At 43.2% G+C, this 22,456-nt stretch overlaps 1 protein-coding gene across 3 annotated transcripts; it reads left to right on the top strand.

Annotated features, from left to right (window-relative positions):
• The first annotated feature begins 110 nt into the window (after nucleotides 1–110).
• On the top strand, nucleotides 111–18,599 carry TAF5L (TATA-box binding protein associated factor 5 like). 3 transcript variants are annotated; one of them, XM_042883040.1, is made up of 6 exons: nucleotides 111–197; nucleotides 3,342–3,486; nucleotides 8,103–8,207; nucleotides 9,890–10,614; nucleotides 16,184–16,649; nucleotides 18,565–18,599. In XM_042883040.1, exons 2-6 carry the CDS (start codon nucleotides 3,345–3,347, stop codon nucleotides 18,582–18,584), a joined length of 1,458 nt encoding a protein of 485 aa, XP_042738974.1. In that variant the 5' UTR covers nucleotides 111–197; nucleotides 3,342–3,344; the 3' UTR covers nucleotides 18,585–18,599. The 3 variants fall into 3 exon arrangements, with proteins under 3 accessions (XP_042738974.1, XP_042738965.1, XP_042738957.1); XM_042883031.1 differs by lacking the exon at nucleotides 18,565–18,599 and adding an exon at nucleotides 17,215–18,097; XM_042883023.1 differs by lacking the exon at nucleotides 18,565–18,599 and having other exon boundaries at nucleotides 16,184–18,097.
• The last annotated feature ends 3,857 nt before the right edge of the window (nucleotides 18,600–22,456 follow it).

Consider the following 22,456-nt stretch of genomic DNA (forward strand, 5'->3'; position numbering starts at 1 on the left):
GCCGCGGCGTGTGTCAGGCAGCCATGGAGAGGCCGCCGCCGGCCGCCGGCCCACAGGCAACCCCGGCCGCTGCGCCCGCGGCGCACAGCGGAGGCGGCAGCGGCGGCGCCCCCGCCCAGTGCGGCTGGGCGCACTGACAGCTCTCCCGGCCCCGCCGGCCGGCTCCCGCCTCCCGCCGCCTCCGCCTGCGATGCTCAGTAAGTGGCGGCCCGCGCCGCGCCGGGGGGGGGGGGGGAGCGAGCGAGCGGGCGGGCGGGCCGGTAGCGGAGCGGAGCGGCGCCGCCCGGCGGCGAGAGCGAGCGTGGGGAGGCCGCCTCGTGGCGGAGGCCCCGCAGGCCCTGGGGAGGCCGCGGGGTAACCCTCAGGCGCGTACGGGGCTGCGGCGGGAGAGCGCCGGGGGCCGGCACAAGAGGAGGGGCGGGCGCCGGGGGTGAGTGTGGGGACTGGGGATCGTGCCGTGGGGGCGGGGAGTGAAAGCAGCTCTGTGGGGCTGGCGGCGTGAGCCCGCGGGCAGGGAGGGAGCCAGACCTGCACCCCGCGCGGGGGGCGCGCTTCGCATCCCGGCTGTCTGCTTTCTGCCCGCAGCGCCCTGCCCACGGCCACCTGGGGCCGCGGTTTTCCTACCCCAAGTGGGCCTTTATCTTGTTTCTTTTGAAACTTTTGTGAATCTTGGATGAGTTGAATACTTCAGAGTTTGTGGGAGGTGTTTTGGATCCTTGGTGCCTCATCCCCGGGCAGGACGGAGGGCAGAGCAGCAGTAGTCCTCCAGCTTCTCTCCGTCCATGCTGTGATACTAAAGGGCTGCGGAATCTGCCTAAACCTGCACCTGGGTGGGAGGAAGTGAATTCTCCCGACCCAGTGCTCAACGCACAGCCAACTTCCAGCTCTTCTAAGAAAGAGGAACCTACGATGTATTCTCTGGGTTTCTGTGTTCTGGTTCCTCAAAGAGCAGCAGCTCAGTGTCTCTTTTGTGTGCTCGCACTGGTGACTGTGCAAAAGAGGCTGCACAGTAGCTGTGTAGGCTCCTGAGGTGATCGTTCTCTTTCCTTGTGTATATTGCTTATCAGTCAAAATAATTAATGGCACTAGTATTTATCGTTCTTGGGGTGTTTGGGTGTAGCAAGGCAGCTGAGACTAACTAAAGAGTGCTCCAGGTTTCCTGCAGGCACAGAAGCAACATAGGGTTGATGTGTGCATGTCCTGAAGATCCTCTTCAGCTCTGAGAGCCAGGCGAGGACATGATGCGAAGGTCCAGGGGGGACAAATGTGTCCTTTTTGCCCTTCAGTTCTGCATCATTGACCTGTTGTGAATGTGCTCAATTTGAGCCCAGCTCAAGGCATTTTGGCAGCCCTTTCTTACGTTTGTTTTATGATAAACCCTGTTTTTTAGCGCTTGGAGAAGAATATTTATAGGAATGTTGTTTTTTTCTTGCATTATCAATCCATTTTTCACTATGAAGCTTTCCCTGCTTGTGGCACTGCTTTTTCTGGTGCTAAGGGTGAGGGATGATGGCAAAGTAAGAGGCCTGAGCTTGGTGCCCAAAGGGGTTTCCTGGGGAAGACTTCTGTCCTGCTGCACTGTCACTTGAAAGTAAGAAAGACCCAGCCTTTCTTGAACTGAGGAGCTTCACCAGGCAGAGCAGTGGGGGAGGATCATCTCCCTCAACCTGCTGACCACATTCTTTATAATGCAGCCCAGGATCCCATTGGCCTTCTTGGCCATAAGGGCTCTCTGCTGGCTCGTGGCCAACCTGCTGTCCACCGGCAGATCCTTCCCTGCAGAGCAGATCTCCAGCAGCTCAGCCCCTAACTATACTGATGAGTGTGATTATTCCTCTTGAGGTGCAAGACCCTGCACTTGCCCTTGTTTAACCTCGTCAGGTTCTTCCCTTCCCATATCTCCAGCCTATCTGAATCTCATTGAATGGCAATACAGCATTCTGGTGCGTCAGCCACTCCTCCCAGCTTTATATCATCAGTGGACTTGCTGAGGGTGCATTTGTAGCAGCATAAATCAAGATGATTTATTTAATTGAAGGTTAAAAGGAAATTTGTTTTTGGCATGGAATAAGTTGTAGTTGATTTTAATAGATCTATCTGAGAATGCTTTCAAAACTTACAGGTGTCAGTGCCCCTTCCCTACCATCAGCTGTTACTTCACCCTTGAAAGCAAATGGAAATCCCTTTTAAGTTTTCTCCCTAGCATTAGGGCTTGCAGTTCCACTATGTGTTTGAAGTGACTTATGCTAAAACCTTGCATCTCTGTCTACTTGGGACTTCTCAGATAGCTCATTGCTCTGACAGCTGGGATAAGCACAGACGTGTGTGGATACTGAGAAGGCTGGGCTATGGCCTGCTTTTTGAGTTGGCGTTTTGTTAGGAACACAGTTCTTGGAAGAGGGAAGAAAGGTCGTATGTGCCTGACTCTCTGCAAAGCTGCGTTTCATCAGATTTAGCTGCTCCGTGGCTATTGTCTAAAGGTTGGTGGCAGCTGGTAACCACTCAGATAGAAGTGAGCTGTTCCATTCCCCTTCTTGAGGCTTTTGTTAAAAGCCAGAGGTTGAAAGTGAGCATCAGTTTCCTTTTGGGTTCGAGATACAACCAGGTAGTGCTTGTGAGGATGGCTTTCAAAATTTACTTAGGGGAAACTTCGGAGGATCTTTTTTTAATTTGTCTAATGTAATAAGTTTACATGGATGGGGGCAGGTGTAAAAGGCTTTGGCTTTTTCTTTTTTTCTTTATTTTTTTTTTCTGGAAACGTACCTGACTGAGGCACCAGAACGCTGGCCCTGACCTGTAAATTCAGGCTATAAGCTGTTGCTTCTTTGATTCCCCAAATAAGTTTAAAGGCTATTTAAACTATTTAAAGCATGACTATTCTGAAATTCCCACCTTTTTATATTAATTTCTTATTCCCCTGGCTCTTCTGGTGTCATTTTGTTGGTTGTTTAAGCAGAGGAATCAGCACACAACTGAAGTTACTGTAAAAAGCAAGGAGGAGAAACCTTTCCTTTTTGTGAGTTACTTTAACAAAATCAAATACTTTGACTGATCACTGCAGCTTCAGTGTGCACTCCTCAATGGTATTGTGGATTTCCTAGTGAAATCAGTAGAATTAAGCAGCAAAATATCTTCAGGGAGCTGATTCAAAGCATGAAGGTTATGCCTTGGTACTGTGACAGGTGCCCACAAGCTTTATTTCATGCGTCAGTAATGGAGCTGTTTAACTTCAGCAATGAAAATGCCATTTGTTCCCTATCACTTGCAGTACAGCTATGGTGCGTGTTGGTCTCAGCAGATGCCTCCACAGTAACAGTCCATCATCTTTCTTTTCTTTCCAGGTCATGAAACGCGTACGCACAGAACAGATTCAGATGGCAGTGTCCTGCTACCTCAAGCGCCGTCAGTATGTGGACTCAGAAGGTCCCCTAAAACAAGGGCTGAGGCTGTGTCAGACTGCTGAAGAGATGGCAGCTAATCTCACAGGTAATCCTGCTATTTTCTGTGAGTGCTTCTTGCCAGCACGCATGATCGTGCATCTTGGTAAAGCTAAATGAATTCACCTGTATGTATGGAGAGCTTCCCTTTCGAAGGAAATTTGCCAGTATGAAGCTGGAGTGAGTTAAGTGATTTCAGAGAATTAAACTATAGTTAGAAGCATAAAAAATTGAGATGCATGGGCCGTGGAACATTGGGTTTGGATAGTGGTAAATACATGCACTGTATCTTAGAAAACATGAAGTGTGGTGAGTAGTGGTACTTTGATACCAAACTTAGAAGAGCCTGCAGGAGGGATTAAGTAGAAGTAGGAAAATCTATTGTACCTTTGTGCTCCAGGAGGCCTATGTCATGTAAAATGGAAGTGATACAGGCTGGTTTTTTCTCTCTGGCCTTGTCGTATTTCAAATTGTGAAAGCTCCTATGTGTCACTTGGGGGGGTGGGGGGAAAACCCTTCAGTTGATGAGGCACAGAAATAAACTGTCTTCTTTTTCTTAAAGGCTTTTGGATTCTATTATGCTATTTGCTGATCCCAGTCTTCTCTGTGACCAGGCAGACTATTTATATTTTTATCTTTTTTTAATGTTATCTTTTTTTATGTTAAAATAAACTGTGCTAGTATTTGTGCGGCTGCAAATGTTGAAAAGATGCAAGTGATATGGAGGTTGTAAACACTTTATTTACATTTAAAAGTAATGAAAAATACAAGGTTGAACTTGGGGTGAAAGCACAAGTAGAAGAGTGGGTCTTTTTTAGTTGATCTGTTTAGGATGTAATGGTATTCCCAGCTGAGAGTGGCAAGGATATGATTTACCTGTGATACAGCTTAATATGACAAAACATTGGTTGTTGTATAACTCTGTGCTTGTACCTGGGTAAAGATGAATGCCAAAATGGCTCTTTCTACCTCTCGACTATTTTGCTGTATTTATTTTAGTCCTAAGATGAGAGATGTATGGGTAGATGTGTAGGCTGACTCTTGTAGGAGCCTGAAGGAAATTGGGTAATGCTTTGTTATTAAAATGGACTTGCACCTTCTCAGTATTTTTCATTTCCTTGCTGTTTTTAAAGTTGGCAGACGCTTGCTGCAACTCTCTGAAGTAATACTGGAAGGATGGGGAAGATATGAAACCGAAGTGAGATGCAAATTGGTTTTGGTTGGTTTTGATGAGATGTTTTAGGGAAAAGAAGAGTAGAAAGGTCGGTTGGAATGGGATTAGAAGTTGGAACTGATTGATACTGGGAGGGTGCAGAGTATCTGAAGGACAAACAGAGCTGAATTGGACTGCAAGTCCTTGCATTCCCACATGGCATCATGCAAAAAGACCTCAGTAAAGCATGACTGTTTGTGATTGATTTTTTTTTTTTTGTCTCTTTACTAATCTTTCACCAAATATTATTACTAAGTTTCTTATTAGTTTGTATCTTCTTGCCAGCGCAAGGGTTTTGTGGCTAATGATTCAGATCTTAGTCATCAATTTTCGTTAGAACTGAAAATGGTCTGCTATCGTGTATTCTGCTGCTTACTATTTCTCCATGTCAGACATGCTGGTAGTAAGCTATCAGTGAATATGCTGCAGTTCTGCAAATGACTGTGTTGAAAGAGAAAATCCTAGCATGTATTTATCCTGACAAAACAAGCTCAAAATACTTCTGCTACAGTCATTTTAGTTTTGTAAGCTGAATAAAAGCTGGCCAGGTTCTGATGCTAGCACAGCTTTATTTCAGAGAAAGCAATAAAATATTTTTTTCTGGAGATGATTTTGTTTTGTCCTTAACAAAACTCACCTTACTTTTTCTGTTCAGCTCTTTCCTTTGTTTGCATTGTAAATTAGCTGGTCTCTAGAAATGGGAGAGTTGCCTACTGCTGTCTTCAATTCTGATTTCTCCTTTCAGAGTGAAGTGTCCACTGGTTTTGGTTTTAAAATAGTTTTGTTTCTCTGTTTTGCCTTCATTATTCTTTTTGTCATCCTCCAGAGCCTCTTCAGCCTTTCTCCATACTTGCTATAGTTACACAGTTCTGGTTTTTGCACTAAAATACAGCTCAGAGCTTCCTTTTGACTGTCTCATATTTTTTAATGAACTAGAAGAGTGTTTGAGGGATAGAAAAAGCAACTGAAGAACAGGTTTCTCCAATATTGTCCACGGTATCCTATCAATACTTAAGACTGTCAGAATTAATGTAAAATTGTACTTAATTGCACTTTCATCGAAGGAGAACCAGTTGTTATGAAACGGCCCTGCATTTGTTCCTTCTTAGCAGAAACAGGAGACCAGAAGGGTGCTGTTGGTGTCCCTGAAACAGGAATGGGTTCCTTGGAATTTGCTGGCGGGTTGCTTAACTGGCTGCAATTACAGGAAGTGAAGGCAGGGAGCAGATGTTTCCAATAGCTGCACTTACGGCCACTAGGGAAAGTGGAGAAGAAAATAGTGTAGATCTCTTAATGTGTTTTTCTTCCACCGGGAGAAAAAAATACCTGAATATCTGATTTTTTGGGAGCTGTTGAGCTCTTGATCCCTTTTAGCAGCGTTAACTGGGCAAGAGTTTGGAGAAGGAAAAAGATTAGAACTTGCTGTCACTGGCTGCTAGGTTAGGGCTTGTTTGCTGTGTGCTTGGTAGGATCAAGCTCTAGCATCTTTATTGAGTGAAGTGCAGGGCCTGATGGTCATCCAGTCAGCCTGCTCTAGAATACGCAGCTGAAGATCGGTTTCTCCTTTCTAAAGCAGGAAGGGCATCTTAATTTTGGAATTCTGTTACTTACAGAAAGAAAGTTAAGTAGGTGACATGGAGGGAGCGCTTCATTAAGCTGAGGACAGACACTGTGCTTTGTGGCACAAGCTGGATGGAAAGTCATGCCCCTTCCTGCTGAAACAAGGCCACTGAAGCTCTGTAGAGCTGACTCTTATGCAGTGCCACAGATTTACATTTGAAAGAAAGACCCTATTTCTATTTTTCTGGTGTCCTTTGCTTTTGCCACAAGTGGCATGGGTGACACTGAAAACTGTTGCTGATTGTTTCTGAATTGTTGTGTGAGTTTATTTCCTTATGATTAATACTGATTATATTAAATTATGAGCCCAAATAGAAGGTATTTTTTAATTTAGGCTTTAATACCAATAAGTAGCATTACATAAATGTTTTGCTTTGTTTTTAAAGTTGTTTTCTTTATAAACTGATGCTCTGAGTTTTGATGCAAAGCTCTAAGCCTGGAATTCTTATCAACATGGAGCCTGTGAAGCAACCAGGCTGTAGAAAGTACAGTGTATGTGTATCTTTTAACAGCTTGTATTTGTTTGTTTTGAGACTGACTTGCTAGAAGATAGGCTATTGGTACTGGAGTCTTTAGTTGTGCTTCCCCTGGGAAGAAGACAAGCACTGCTTAACTCTCTGTTGCTGAAGATGAATTCAGCTTTCCCTGCAGTAAATGCATCTTCTGTATTTCTCTAAGAGGCAGGGATACAGAGTGAGGGGAGGAATAGTGACAGGCTGTGTGCATACCATGAGCTGATCTCTTTCTAATTAGACGCATTGAGATGAGCTGCAGGCTGGCCTCTCTCTTGAGCACGTGAAAATTTGATGATGTTGTTTATAGACTTCCAAGGCTATCTGTGCCTCTGCATGAGCCAAATGCCTGAACAAAAAAAGTGATCGATCAAGGGCAGGAAGGAAAAGAGGCAGGAATGAAAGGGACTGGGAGGTGGAAAGGCCGAAAGAAGTTGAAGAAGTTGAAAGGGAGAATAAAGAGAATAAGTATTATGGAGGGTAAAACAGTTATGAATGTTTATTTAAAAAAAAAAATAAAGAGGAAAACAAAGCTCCTTGACTTGTCCTGCTCTTGCAAGAACAGAAGAATTAAATACATCAGTTAAAATTTAGGAATGCAGGTTTTGTTTCTAATTACCAGTATTTTTATTTGCCCAGGTTATGTAGGCGAATGTCTATAAACCTGCACAAAGCCTCAAGGCAGATTCTAGGGCATTAGCAGAAGAGGAAGGGTTTTGTGCCAGAGAAATAAGTCATTTCCTTTCTAGATGTAACAGAACCACATTTATAAGAGCTGGTGCTGATTCCAAAATCAGTTTAATACCATCTGAGATGACCTTGATGCTCTGTGGTAGGGTTACTGCAGGCCTTGTGTCTTAATGGGTGCTGGCTTTAGCAGATGGAGAGACTTTGTTTTGGAGAAAGTTAGAAATTGCTTTCCTCTTTCTGAGTGCAAAGTTGTAAAACCATCCAGTGTCTTGTAAACCTCTAAAGGGATCTGTGGCAACATTACACTGTTTCTTCTGAACTCAACATATCTGAAAGCTTAAAAATGTATTTGGGGTGGTGGAGAGCAAGCAGAAGAGTTGCTAAGCTTTTTTTAAATTAAAAAAAAAATCAGTTTCGTTTTTCATTCATGATCTGTCTCAGTTGTGTAACTCTTTAGATTAAATTTAATAAATGCCTTGTTTTGGTGCTTAAGACAGTGTCCTCCCTGGACAGTATGAAGCAAAAATGTCACCCCGGTGGCTGGATTACATTGGATCTTACGAGAAGTTTTATTTCCAAGCACACATGCAAAACTCCTTAAATCCTAATTTTATTTATTTTACTTCACAGTCCAATCTGAATCTGGTTGTGCCAACGTCGTGTCTGCAGCTCCCTGCCTGCCGGAGCCACAGCAATATGAAGTACAATTTGGACGACTACGCAATTTTCTCACAGGTAAATATCAGGAAGCGAGGAAGAGGAAGCCAGCTGGATCTGTGCCATTTCAACAAATAAATGACAGTATAACAAAATTCAAGATCATGACATACAGTGTGGTTAATTAGTACAGGAATGGGAGAGGCGTGGTGTGGACTAGAGAAAGTCTTAGGACTTCAAGTCATGTTTCTGTCTGAATCTTTTGATTCCAAGCTATGAGATTTCAGTTACTACAACTGAAAAAAATATATATATATATATATTTTATTATTATTTATTTTTTTTTACCTGATGGTTGAGTAGCTTTGTCTGTTAGCTGTCTGTTGAACTTATCTTGTTAATATAGATTTGACCTCTATATCTGTAGATCTTCTGAAAAGCATTGTATGTATACAAGACAAAAAGGAAGATGGCAATGCCTTATATGAATGGCAGATAGCTTAGTAGATTACTGCACTAATTTCTGTCCCCTAGCCTAGGAATTTTGAATTTTGTTCATAACTGATTTCTTTTTCAATTGTCAAGGCAACTAAGAGATAATTTATATCCTTTCGTTTACCTGTACAGACTTAGAAACTGCAAATACATGATGGGAAAAATATTTTTATGCTATAGTGGGGTGCATAGGGCATCCATAATTCCAGGTTCATGTTTCTCCTAGAGTCCCAAAGGTGGGGAGATTTAAAAGAAAAAAACATCAACAGCAACAACAAAAAGCCAAAAAATGGATAAGGTCTTTTATAATAGTGCCTTGAAGATGGAGGTTGCCACTCTCCCCACTTTGTGACATATCTACGTTTCTCCAGTGAGCCTCGGTCCCACTGTGCATTGTTGGTTAATATTACTGGTAGTGATTGAAGGGGAAGTTAGAAAGGGTGGTACACAGTGGGAGATGCATTTGGGCCTCCAGTAAGTCACTGTTGTGCCCTGTGTGGGATTATGATACCCGGTGGCAGTGCTCTGCTCCTCACAGCTCCCTGCAGCTGGTGGGAGGGGCACAGCTCCAAGAAGCTGCTGCACAGATCAGTCTCTGCAAGGTACAGCATAGCCTAATCGGGAGCTGTTTGCACAGTGCACTAGGAATTACTGCTGGGATTTGCCTTGTCAGGGTGAGAGACAGAAAGCATGCACACGAGCTGGCACAGAAACGGAACAAGCCCAGAATATTGCAGTACATTCTGACAACTGTAGCTTGGGATAAATCAAATCAGTTCCACCCAAAGCATCATGTACAAGTTTTATTGAAGCCTAGGGGGAAATAAAAAAAGCCATCTAAGTTCAGGCCAACACAAACTACATAAATATTTTTGACTGAAACTGTATTAAATGTTATTTTAAATGTAACAAGTAAATTTTAGAGTTTATCTCAATGGACAATGTATGTATTTTCTGAAATACAGAGTGAAAAAATCCGACTGTCATGTAGCTAGGTAGTATTTTAATAACTGACCACTCCTAAAAGGAGTTTTGAAATCTGCCCTTTTTTTTCTGATAATATTCTTCATCAACTTGAAATCTCTACTTAAATCTTCAGTAGATGCTCTGTATCCCCTTTAAGTGGCTGAAAAGATCCATTTAAATGCCAAAAACTAACAGTCCTATTCTTGAGGCTTTTTGCAGTAATTGTCCTTGCTCTGCTTTATTCCGATTAGAAAGTGGATTGGGAAATTGTTCAAAGTTTGTTGCTCTTTTCTCTGTAGATTCAGATTCTCAGCACAGCCATGAAGTGATGCCTCTTCTGTATCCCCTCTTTGTCTACCTCCATCTGAACATGGTCCAGAATGGCCTCAAAAGCACAGTGGACAGTTTTTACAGCCGCTTCCATGGCATGTTCTTGCAGAATGCCAGCCAGAAGGATATCATTGAGCAGTTACAGACTACCATGACTATTCAAGATATCCTGTCCAACTTGAAGCTCCGGGCTTTTCTGGACAACAAGTACGTCATCCGCCTTCAAGAGGACAGCTACAACTACCTTCTTCGCTACCTCCAAAGTGACAACAACAACGCCCTGTGCAAAGTCCTGACCTTGCACATCCACCTGGATGTGCAGCCCTCCAAGAGGACCGACTACCAGCTCTACGCCAGTGGGAGCTCCTCGCGTAATGAGAGCAACGGGCTGGAGCCCAGCGAGGTACCAGCTTCCATCTTGCAGAATGAGGCAGCGCTGGAATTACTGCAGGACAGCATTAAACGCGTCAAGGATGGGCCCCCTTCCTTAACAACCATCTGCTTCTATGCCTTCTATAACACAGAGCAATTGCTGAACACGGCAGAGATTTCACCAAATAGCAAGCTGCTTGCTGCTGGGTTTGATAATTCATGCGTTAAGCTGTGGAGCCTGCGTTCCAAGAAGTTAAAATCTGAGCCCCATCTTGTTGATGTGTCCCGCATCCGCCTGGCTTGTGATATCCTGGATGAGGAGGTTTGAATACCTCTTTTTTTTTTTTCTTTTTTTTTTCCCTCCTCAATACCCTTTCTATTGAGGTATATTCAGACTTTATGTTGAGTATCTAATAGTGTTATAGGAAACTGTGAGTCTCTTTGCCACCTGTCTGCCTTGACTCACTTCCTCTTACAGCCTCCTCTTATCCCTGTTCTTTCTTGCCTTGCTTGTAAAATGCTGCACTGAGGTGTAATGACAGTGTGCTCAGGTCACAGTTCATGAGTCCTAGGTGCAGATCTCCCTCTTCTTATTGTCCTTGAAGAGATCACAGTACAGAGGCAGCCAGATACAGACAGGTTACTGGAGAACACTCTGTGCTGTGTTAGCACAGAGCCTTCTTCTGTGGGTGGGAAGATTAAACGAGGAAATATGGAAAGTAAAAACACACTGTAGTGAAAACTAGAAGTGGTTCAAAATGCAATCAGAAAAGTGGTGAAAGGGAGGCAGAATTGGGAAGGATAAAGTAAAAAAAGAACCAGAGAAAGTTGGTCTGAGGCCTCAGATGTGAAAAGTATGCTTAAGTGAAAAACTTAAGAAGTAAAGAGTCAGTCTAGCAAGAGGTGAGGAATTGAAAAATTATACAGTGAGTCTGCATTAAAGAATCAGTAGTGTAGGAGCTTCAGATAATTCCCACTTGTGCTGGAGTGCTAAAGATGAGGACTGGGATATCTGTGCCTTTGCATGCCAGGCTAGATAACATCTTCCAGATTTTTTTCTTTTTCTTTTAACTTCTAGTCACACCCTCCCTCCCCTCTCACCACAACTGCCCGTGTAGCATCTTATATCTGGTTAGAGATCAGTTTGTAACTCCTTTGTTTAATCACTCCTCTTGAAGGGGGGGGCAAGGAGGAGGAAGCATTCAATTGTTCTTCTGTTGTGCATTTAGCAGAAGCATCCTTTTTTCTTTTCCCCCGCTGTTTTATTTTCTACTCATAAAAAAATACCTGGTGGCAAGGTTCTGTTTATTTTTAAATAGTGCATAGTTTGGTATATGATGAGGTGTATGAGTCAAGATTGCTTTGTTAGTTACCTTGAGATCTAGAGGCAGGTGTCCAGGTGAAACAGCACAGCAGTGTGTTCACCACTTCTCTGGTTAAGCCCTTCTGCTGAGTGAGCAGGTCACACTAACCCAGGGTGGAGCTGTGGGTTTGTTGTCATGATAAGCTGCAGAAGTTCCTAGGACATTTGGCTATGGATTGCCTTTCAGGAAAAATAAATGAAAATAACCTGTGACTAGGAAAATTTATCTGGTAAATTAGCAGATCACCTTCTTTGACTCCAGGCTTTAGACAAGTGGGATATTGCCAAGCTGTCAGGAGTATATGTTAGCTTTTTGTTGGCATGTATTTGCTTTTTCTTACATATATTATGAAATGGCCACAGAAGCTTAATTACAAACAAATGGCATTGTTTGTTTTAAGATCTTGTGTATCCTGCAGTATTTATGCACAGGTCTAAAAAACTGGTCAAAGACCAGCACAAATTAAAGTCATCGTTGCCCTGAATCATTTCATCACTAACAAAACAAATAGTGATCTGATCTGGAGTTCAGAGTTGAGGGCAAACATCAGCCTGAGCAGATCATTGGTTCCGTATCTTTGAATGCCAATGAAAGCCTAAGGACTGCAAAGGAAACAAATGCCTGTATCAGAGAGCAGCAAGTGCATGCCCACAGGATCAAAGGGATGCTCAGAAACATGCTCACGGGATCAAAGGTAGAAACAGACCACTATCCACATGTGTGCCACTGAGGTGGAAGGCACAGATATCAAGCCAACTTGAATGAGACTACCCTTGCTGGGCTGCAGTCACCAGCATGTAGCTCAGTGAGTGGAAGCTGTGTTTCAGACCGTCATGGCAGTCTGATCTGCAACAGTTCATAGCAATAAATCTGATGGAAACTTTGGCAACAGAAAAGGCTGAAGTGCACTGACACTACTGCATCGAGTTCTGTAACCTGTATAGGATGTGACACTTGGCTGGTTTTTGTAGGGTTTCTTCATTTTGTTCTGTTTGATTTCTGTATAGAGTAATTGGACTGGGATGCACTGTTGTATGTAAGTAGTGCTCAAAATAATCAGCCTTCAGCTTGGTTTCTGATCTGCTGCAAGCACATTAGTCATGCAGTTTAAGAAGTTATAGAGGTCTGGGGCTGTGATAGCTTCAGTGGATCTCTTTCAGGATGGCACTGAAGTGACACTACTGGTTTATTAACTCCTTTTGCGTGTGTATATGTGTGAAGTTGTGATTTGGCAGAAGAGATCAATAGTTTTTCCAAGTCTCTTACTGACACAAAGGCTTTAAAGTCAGTTTTCTATTAGCTGTAGTTTTAGTGAATTTTGCTCAGTGTGATGCCCAAATACGCTTTGCCAGTGTCAGCTTGGTTCTTGGAAACAGGGGAGGCTCAGCATTTAGGGATAAAGAAATTCCATTTTATTTATAGTGTTATTTCACAGATGCCACTCCGTAGTCCCTGTACAAAATGCAATTTTGCAGCAGTGCGAATGGCCTTACTGTTTGCCATGCTCATCACTGGTGCTACATCAATCATCAGCAGAAAATTATGCTGTTTATTCCAAATAGCCATAAGAGTGACAAGCCTTTAAATTCTGTGAAGGCTAAGACTTGACCCTGTTTGACTCTACTTTTAAGACAGTGAGTGGCAGCGGTCCTTGAGATGGCAGTGAGCAGGGATGGCACTGACATCTTGATGGGTGGCAGGCAGAGGAGGCAGTGCGGGAAGAAGCAGTAAAAATGTCCTGCAAGGAGAGCCTTGGTGTCTACCTCCTTGAGTTCCCCTGCTAGAGATCCCTACTGTAGGCAGATGAGAGATCTTCCATCCTGACAGGATGAGAGAGAAGAATGATACTCAGAGAAACTTGATAGTGCTTAGAGTAAAAGAAAGTCTTTCTGGGGTGGCGGAGGATGGCTTTTTGTTGTTTGGTTTTTTGAGGGTCAGACATTCCCTTGATGCTTATGCTGCACAGAAGGCTAGGTAAGGTTTGCTGCTCACAAGGTTAAATGCAGTGAAACATTTGCATTTTCTGAATTCAGGTGACTGTCCTGTCAAACTCATTTATTGATTTAAGCAATAACTGAAGTGTTGGGCAGTCTTATCTACAATTGCCTCATTTGAAAGGTGTGCAATATAATAAAACATGCCAACACATTAACAAACTGAAAAGAACAAAACAGTTTTGGGGTGTCTTGTACTAGCTCAGGATGATTTCTTACTCACTATTGATGAGCAGTTATTTTGTTGTTTTTTTTTTTTTAATGTTCAGTAGTGTCAGTTTTCCAGTTCTGTCCCATTACTGTAAATATTTTGATACTTATTCTTTTGAAAATGGAGAGTGCAAATAATAAAAGGTAGCTTTTACTGTATCTGTAGGGTATTGTTTAAATTAGATGTAAATAGCTTGTAAATTTAGCCCGCTCTGGCTAGCAGGCTAACTTACAGGGAGGAAAAGGAAGAATGTAGTGACTCAGAAGCATTACAGGTATCCCATTTTCAGTGAACTGTAACAGAAATGTGCAGTTGTTTCACTGAGTATCAAACAGAAGAGAAAGATAATAATTGCTACCTGTGCTCATACAGAAGTGTGGCTTTTGAATTCTTAGGCAGGCATTTTCAAATCAGCTGCTGCTTTAGTATAAGAGAAGAAGAGCATGTGCTTGTAATAGCAAAAGTGTATGCTCTTGCAGGTAGCTGAAGTAGCTCTGTATGAATTTGAAAGCATAGAATTAAGTACCTGGACTTGCAGAATTTACCAAAACTGTAATGCAGTATAGGGCACTGGAGCAGACTTCTGTTGGAAATTTGTTAGGGATCTTTTGGTCATAATTAAATAGGATAAAACAATGTAGGTATCAGCATTCTAGGCCGTTACCATATTAAAAGAGGTGCTGTGGATTCCAGCAAGCAGTGCTCTGTCTGAAGTAGAAAAAGCAATTTGAATAAGAACAGAGCTTTGCCTGCTGGAGCCTGTAATTTCTTTGTGCCTCACCTTCCATGAGAGATGGGGTTGGCTCCGAGCCACATCATAAAACTCCCATGGGCGCCGACTACTCTGAAGAGAATTAGCATTATCAAACATTGCTTGCCACCTACCACTGAGCACAAAGCCGGGATGGAGGAAGACAGCAAGCCAGCAGAGTTACAGCGTGCTCACTTCTGTGAGTGGGATTTGAAACTGTTGGATGAGAAGGGCTTTGAGGGCTGTAGGTAAATGCTGCCAAACTGTGGTTCCTGAGGTCCTGCAGCCCTGAGAGGTGACTGTGAGAGCTGAGAGCCGCTTGCTGTGCGCTGGCTTCTGCTGGTCAGCAACAGCCCTGGGGAGCTGAGTTTCCTCTCAGGGCAGGAAGTGCTTGTTCTGCAGGAAACAGAAACCGGTGTGCAGTGATAAAAGTACATGAGGCTGCTCACAAACAAAGGGGCATCGTGTTGAATTGCACATGCAGATTTGTCCATAGGCAAGCGTTACTGATTCACTAGTGATTGAAAGCATCTGCAAGAGCATCCCAAGGAAGGATGGTCTCAAGCAGATGCATCCCAAGCCGTGGTTCTCTTCTTGTGCTCTCAATGAGATGAGAGTGCAACTTGCTGGACAAGGACACTGTTTGGAGTTGAAATTTGTTGCAGCCTGTGCAGTCTGTAGCCTTTGGTTATCGAGGTGCTGCTTGAGCAGACTCCCATAGATGGCCTCTGTTGAGAAGGAGTAAAATGCTCAAATTCCTTTAGCACAGCTCATTGAGGTTTTTAAAATGTAAAAGCCTTTAATTGTTGATGATCTGCTGTGGTGCTTGAATTGGAGAGCTGCAGGATAAAAAGGTTTCCACTACAATCCTTTTTGTGATTACTTATCTTCTCCTACCCCAAAATAGATTATTTGGCCTAAATAAGATGCATTTGCTGGTCTTGAAAGGTGGGGGTGTAAAAGCATCCTGATGGTGCTGGCGCAGAGAAATAGATACTATGATCTCTGCTGGATCTCTGCTAAAGTGTGGGGCTGAGAAGGAATGTCCAGTACGCAGCTTGTCACATTGGCCTTGTCCTTCTGCCTCCTGCCTTTTGTTTAAGACATCTGGGCTTCTTTTTCTCTACTGAGAGTTTTACTTCCAAGAATGACCACACCAAAAGAGCAGATGCCAAGATCTGTTTTAACATCTAGCCAAAATTTTAGCAGGGAGTGGAGAGGGAATTAGCAGATGTTTTTAACAAGTATTTTAAAGCAACAGGCATTTGGAAAGCTTTCCTAAAATGCTTATTTTTTCTTTATTTTTCATATGATTCTGGGTTAACTGCCTTCTAGAGCAGGCGTGAGGCTATGCAAAGTAGGGGTGAAACCTCTTACATAAGTCTGATCTCAGCAGCTCTTTTAGCACTGATACCAAATGCACTAGCAGCATTTGTGTCTTGGGGCTGCGCAGAATGTGCCACATCTGAAATAAATTCTTCTGTGTCAATGCCAGCTTATTTTCCTGTATGTGCTGAACAGATAAACATGCTTTTCTCTGTTTGTTGTTTTTTTTTCCTCTTCCTGACCAGGAGGAAGAAGATGACAGCGCAGGCACAGAAATGAAAATCCTGAGAGGACACTGTGGGCCTGTGTATAGCACCAGGTTCCTTTCAGACAGCTCAGGACTTTTGTCTTGTTCTGAGGACATGTCCATCAGATACTGGGACCTCGGAAGTTTCACAAACACTGTGTTGTACCAAGGACATGCCTACCCTGTCTGGGATTTGGACATCAGTCCCTGCAGCCTGTACTTTGCCAGCGCCTCCCATGATCGCACCGCAAGACTCTGGTCGTTTGATCGGACGTACCCTCTGCGAATATATGCAGGCCATTTACTGGATGTAGACTGTGTCAAGTTCCACCCCAATTCCAACTACTTAGCGACAGGCTCCACAGACAAGACTGTGCGCTTATGGAGCACTCAGCAAGGCAACTCGGTGCGCCTGTTCACCGGGCATCGTGGCCCCGTGCTGGCACTTGCATTTTCTCCCAATGGTAAGTACCTGGCCTCGGCGGGTGAAGACCAGCGGCTAAAGCTGTGGGACTTGGCTTCAGGAACTCTCTACAAAGAACTGAGGGGGCACACGGACAACATAACCAGCCTTACTTTTAGCCCTGACAGTAGTTTAATTGCTTCAGCCTCGATGGACAATTCTGTCCGGGTCTGGGACATCCGTAACACGTACTGCAATGCCCCTGCCGATGGGTCTTCCAGTGAACTGGTTGGTGTATATACCGGACAAATGAATAATGTACTGAGCGTACAGTTTATGGCCTGTAATCTTCTTCTAGTGACTGGAATTGCACAAGAAAATCAGGAACATTAATTTTTTTCTTTTCCTTAGGGAAGTGGGTGGGGGTGTTGAATGCCAGAGTCCATTACAAGCTGAGATTACTGACTGTGAAACACTTTTCTGCCTCTGTCCCCTTGAAAGGCGCGTTCAGAGCGATGCAAATGCTTTAAAATTTCATGCCCATAAAAAGGCCTGTGCTGTTAAATGGAGTAAAGAAAAAGGAGGAGTGATGAAAATACACGTGTGTTCTAATCCTGTATTTGTAGGAGAGGAAAAGGGGAAACCAAAAGTGTGATCCAGACAAGTGAAACTGCCAGCCAGATAAGCTGCTGACCTGCACTTAAATGTCCTGCGTTGATTGATGGGCACATCTTATCTACTGCTAACTGAGGCTTGAGCGTGTGGAGAACTACTGGCCCAGTGTGTTTTGTTTTCTTTTCTTGGTATTGCAGAGTACCAGCATTTTAAGACCCTTATATTAAAAGAACATTATGTATTTTCTACACTCATTGCGGTCCCAAATATTACAGCTCCTTATTGCACTTCTGCAATATTTTGGACTAGCTACGCAGAAAATACCTTCTTTCTTTTTAATAAGAGGATGGAAGTCTGACCTTAGTAGAGGCCTGTCTCTGCATTGTTGTTTGAGTTTGATTCCTGGTATTAGCTGTGATATTTGTATTTATGTTCCATGATGAGGGATCTTTCTGAATCTGGTTGCACTGTGTTTTGAGGATGGGAGAACAGTGAGGGCGGTGGCTTAAAGGGTAATACAAGACTTGCTTTGGCTGGAGGAGGGCACGATGGAACTGAAGAGGCTATGTTTGGACTCCTAATTGAAGCAAGACATGTCAGTCTACCACTGCACCTCACAGAAGTATTTCCGTAAAAGGAAGTTGGCAATCTAGGAAGAAGGGGACGGGGAGAGAGACATACACACAAAGTGACGTGAGGAAAAAATAGTATTACTAAATTATTGTGCATACGCAGAGGCAGCTTTGCCAGTGTTGGATTTTTCTCCAAATGTTGCAATATCAGTTTCATGAACACTTTGTGAAATAAATCATCAGCATTTAAAACAAGGATCTGCAGAAAAAGCACGTTCTAATTTGTCACTTAGAGAGATTAAATATTTCTGCTTTCTGGAAAGAGTTATTTTGTATTTTGTTTTCTATTAAAAGCATTTAGTTTAAAAAAAAAAAAATTTGGTTTGGTCCCTTTCTGGGAAACTTGCTCTAACTTGCATGGGAAGGAGATGGCAGGAGCATGCTTCTACACTGCTTGAGCCAGGGTCTGCTTGGCACTTGGGGTTTGAATACGGTGGCTTGGTGGCTTGGACTTCACTGTATTGATACCTTCCTGTTTGCTTTCCACAGAGGTGACCCAGTAGGTCATGGCACAGCATACTGATTTTGTAGGCCGGCTGAAGTGTGAGCGAAGGACTGAGGTACTGCTTAAGGTGCACACTGTGCACTGGAGGGTCTCACTGTGTAGGACTGCATTTTTGGTTCTTGGCTTAACGTTCTGAAATTCCTCTTTAGAGCAGAGGCACATTCCTAATGTCTTCCAGACAGATTGTCAGAATTAAATGATAATTCCCTTTTGGCTTCCCTCAGGCTTTTCTGGACCTGTGTGAGAGAATTCTTTCAAGAACGTCAGAACAGAGTAAGAGTTGAGATGACAGGACAGCTCGCAACTGCTTTCTTTTCTCCATACCTACTTAGATTGGTAAATGACCATAACCTTCTATCAGAAATACGTTTGACCTTTCTGAGATGAGTAACTGCGTGCTGCAGCTCTGCTCAAAGAGGACCAGGAACAGTTGTGTGTACCACAAGTTGAATGGCATTGCTAATCTTCTAGTTGTGAATCAAGTATGAAGTAGCTCGAGGATCCCAGTCCAGGATCAGGCATTTTGAAAATACAGCATGGGAGACAGGTAAATTGCTCATGTGCTGCGCAATACAGATCTTTTAGAAGGGTTTCTTTCAGATTTACTGAGCTGCTCACCAGATGAAATACATTCTATTCTTGAACCTGCAGAAATCTCAGTAGTGGTTTTGAGCGTTTTTGATAGATTCTGTAGATTCCAGTCCAAACATCTCATTATTAAATGTGTCTTAGGGAAGTGTCAAAGTGCTTGCTGCAATGCTTGTGTGCATACCTAAAAAGCATGAGGCTCATCAGTCTTTACTGGAATTCATTTGCTGTTTGTTGCCGTGTATCCTGAGTTGAGTTTTAAAGCAGTTGGACTGGAGTCCTGAAGTAGGTTGAACAGCAACCAAAAAAAAAAAAAAAGCAGGTGAGATGGGCAGTTACCAAAACAAAGCTTCATTTTAACATCTTCTCTAATGGAATTGGGCTTTTGATTAGTTGGGTTATTCTAAGTATTTTCCCTACAAAAGAGATATGCAGGTAAAGATGCTTAGAAAGATAATCATTGTATATGCAAAAGAAGCAAAACTGTCTTTCTAAGGCGTTAATAAAATGATACCACTAACAAGGTGCTTCAAAACCATCAACTTTGGGGTACTGTGTGGATAGTGTTTGTTTTGGTGCTCACAAAATGCAAATCTTTGAGGCTAGAAAGCCAGGAAAAAATCTAGACTGTAAGAAATGTTTGCAACTGATAGACAGCATGAATTTCAGGGCAGAACTGGAAGGGAAGTATGAGTGGAAGGAAGAAGTACTGTTAAGTCTGGCAGAATTTGGATAGTAATTTGTTAGCTGTGTATCTCAAGTGCATTTGCAAAGACCCCTTCCTTATTCCGTTTTAAATATATGGTAGAACACATTAAGACACTTAAGCTAGCACAGTTAAGTGCTCAAATGTTAAATAGCAGGGACTGCTGCTGCTTGCGAGCCTGTGTAAGATTTGTGGCCTGGATGGTGCATGAGGTGCTGTGCAGTATCAGATGGTGGCTCAATTTATTTCCCTGTTTGTTTTTTTTACATCTGTTGATTGATGTTTTCATTCTATTCACTAGCCCTTTGAACTAATAAAGGCTATTGACAGTGGTGTCAGGTAGTCCAGGCCACAATAAATATAGACAAAGCTGAGGTACAAGTCCATGCTTAGTCACTGCTGATGAAGGAAAAGGGTATTTGCTCTGGTAAACGAAGTGCTGTGCCCATTCACAGCTCTGTTAGAGTTGCCCTTCCCATTTTTAACAGTTGCATCTCCTGATTAGCATGCTGGCACACCGTTCAGAAGTTTTAGCCTCCCTAACAGAGAAATTCATTGCATTTCTCCCCATTCAGCTTCCTTTGTTAATAAGCTGTCTGATAAATGCCTTTTGAGTCTAAGGACATTTTGCCAAAATGATATTTCTATTAACAGATCCTCTGGGTTTGCCAAGAAAAATGAGAGAGGGCTTCAAGCGATTCTGCTAACCTTGTTTTAACTGCTTCTGACTTAGTCCTCCAGGCTCAGTATGTTCTACAGCTAAATCCTGAAATGGCTTTCCTTGTGAGTGGTGTCGAGTTGTTTGCAGTGAGCCAGCCTCTAAAACTGTACTATTACAGGACACTGATGTGACAGTTAAATTAACAGCCTGAATGTCCCTAGCCAAAGACTATCCCATCATGCTGCACGTTAGCTATGATTTATATTATTTTTTTTTAAGTACTGGGTAGGAGCCAAGACTGACTGAAATAACTCAACAATGCGCACCACGCTGCATTTAAGCTGAGAGTTAGACAAGGAAGACTTTCGTTTTCAGCAGCCCTGCTTTCTTGTCTGGTTTAGATCTTCACGGTTCAGTTTGAAGTAAAATTGTCTTATCTTTCTGTGGGTTTGTAATCTTCTGTGAAGTCATTGAGCCTCCATTTATAAGAATTCTGGTGACAAAACTCCGTTTAGCATGTACAGCTGGGACATCAACTAAGAACAGGGCTTTATGATGCTTGGTGCTGCATAAGCATATTGGTTACAATGGTTCCCAAGAGCAGAACTCAGCGGGGTGAATGTAATAGCTCACATTGTCAGTGTGCTTCAGGATTGAATTGGAGAGAAAACAAGAAGAAAACAAGAATGGGCTAATTCACACTATCTTTCAAATAGGCAATACTGCCTCACTTTTTCACAGTACTGTGATGTTTTTGGAATTACTATCAAGGTTTTGCATGTATGAGTGGGGAGACCCAGGCTCTCTTTTCTCTGTGCCCTTTACCTGCTGTAGATCTCAAATTTTATGGGAAGCTGGTCTCTGAGAAACTGCTTTGTGGAGGAGAGCCCAGCATGCCACTACTGACCTCAGCTGGCCTCTTCCCCAGGACTCAACAAGGCCATGGGCAGCACTTTTCTAATGGAAGGGAGGAACCCTGAATTCCTCTATCCCTGTCAAAGGAGAAGAGAGTATACAAGTGTCACTACAGCTCTTGAGAATGGGAAGACAGCAGGGAACAAAACTTGCACCATCATGGTGTCCATTCCTGTTTCTTTACCATCACTTCTTGTCTCCACCTAGCAGTGGTGCTTCTGTGCCCACTGCACATCATGCAGTGCCAATTCCAGCAGCTTTGGTGTGTAGCAGGGCTGGTCAGGCAGCTTGCTGAAATAATCAAGCCTTGTTCTTTCTTATACATTTGATTAAAGCAATACAGTGTATTTTGTTTTCTTCCAATGGCTTAAAATTGTTTAACACGGATGGGCTGTAACGTGCCTGGTTTACAGCTGAGAGAAGCCTTTGATTTGTGGCATTCTTTGGGGTATTCAGGGGATATCCTGAGCCCTCCAAACTTAATTTGGAAAGCTTTACTTCAGACTCTTCCTTTTTTTCTTTCTCACTTAAGCAAGTTGCCTAGACAAGAGCCATAGTGCTTGCTATTTCTGCTCAGTGGCACAGCACTGCTCTCACTGATGCATCCAGAGGTTGGGGTCAACATGTGTCCCAGCAAATTCCTGTAAGTGATGGGTAGAGGGGAAGTAGATAAAAGGCAGCTGATCTTTTAAGCTTCTGAGGAACCAGAGACCAAAGGTTGTTCCTCCTACTGTTCCACCACCACTGTGTGCAGAGGGTGGATTGTTCACCCAAACATTCACCATATCCACAGTCACAGCCTCTGATGTCTGCCTTGGGCCAGCCCCAGACCTAGCTTTGGAACAGTCGGTGTTGCTCTGTAGTTAATGGAGAGGAAACCATGGTACAAGTAAGTGCAGAAACTGAAACTGGAGTCACACCGTAAGAAACTCAGTCAAAAACTGGTGCTGACTGCATGCGGAGAGTGGCTGTTTGTCCAGCATCCAGGAAAGCACAGCTGAAGCCACATGATGATAATTTGTTCCTTAGAACTTACACAAATCCTTCCTGAGCTGCACATAGTTCAGAAATAGAAATCAACCATCTCAAACTATTAGCTTGGACATCTTGAGATCTGGAGTTGTGAGTGCAGCCAACTTTGTGGTACTTAGGGTTTAAACATCATAACTTCAGTTCCTTGCTGGCATTGAACCAAGGCATATTTGCACAGCTTTTGCTTTTTTTTTTTTTTTTTTGTTGTTGTATT

The sequence above is a fragment of the Lagopus leucura genome, unplaced genomic scaffold (genome assembly GCF_019238085.1).
Source record: "Lagopus leucura isolate 7727_CA_CO unplaced genomic scaffold, USGS_WTPT01 Super-Scaffold_73, whole genome shotgun sequence".
Classification (NCBI taxonomy): domain Eukaryota; kingdom Metazoa; phylum Chordata; class Aves; order Galliformes; family Phasianidae; genus Lagopus; species Lagopus leucura.

Bases quoted from the DNA above. Each gene is read 5' to 3' on its own strand.
- TAF5L (XM_042883023.1), top strand. From the start codon at position 3,345: ATGAAACGCGTACGCACAGAACAGATTCAGATGGCAGTGTCCTGCTAC. The intron at 8,208-9,889 runs GTAAATATCAGG...TTTTCTCTGTAG, and splicing joins ACTACGCAATTTTCTCACAG to ATTCAGATTCTCAGCACAGC. The intron at 10,615-16,183 runs GTTTGAATACCT...CTTCCTGACCAG, and splicing joins GTGATATCCTGGATGAGGAG to GAGGAAGAAGATGACAGCGC.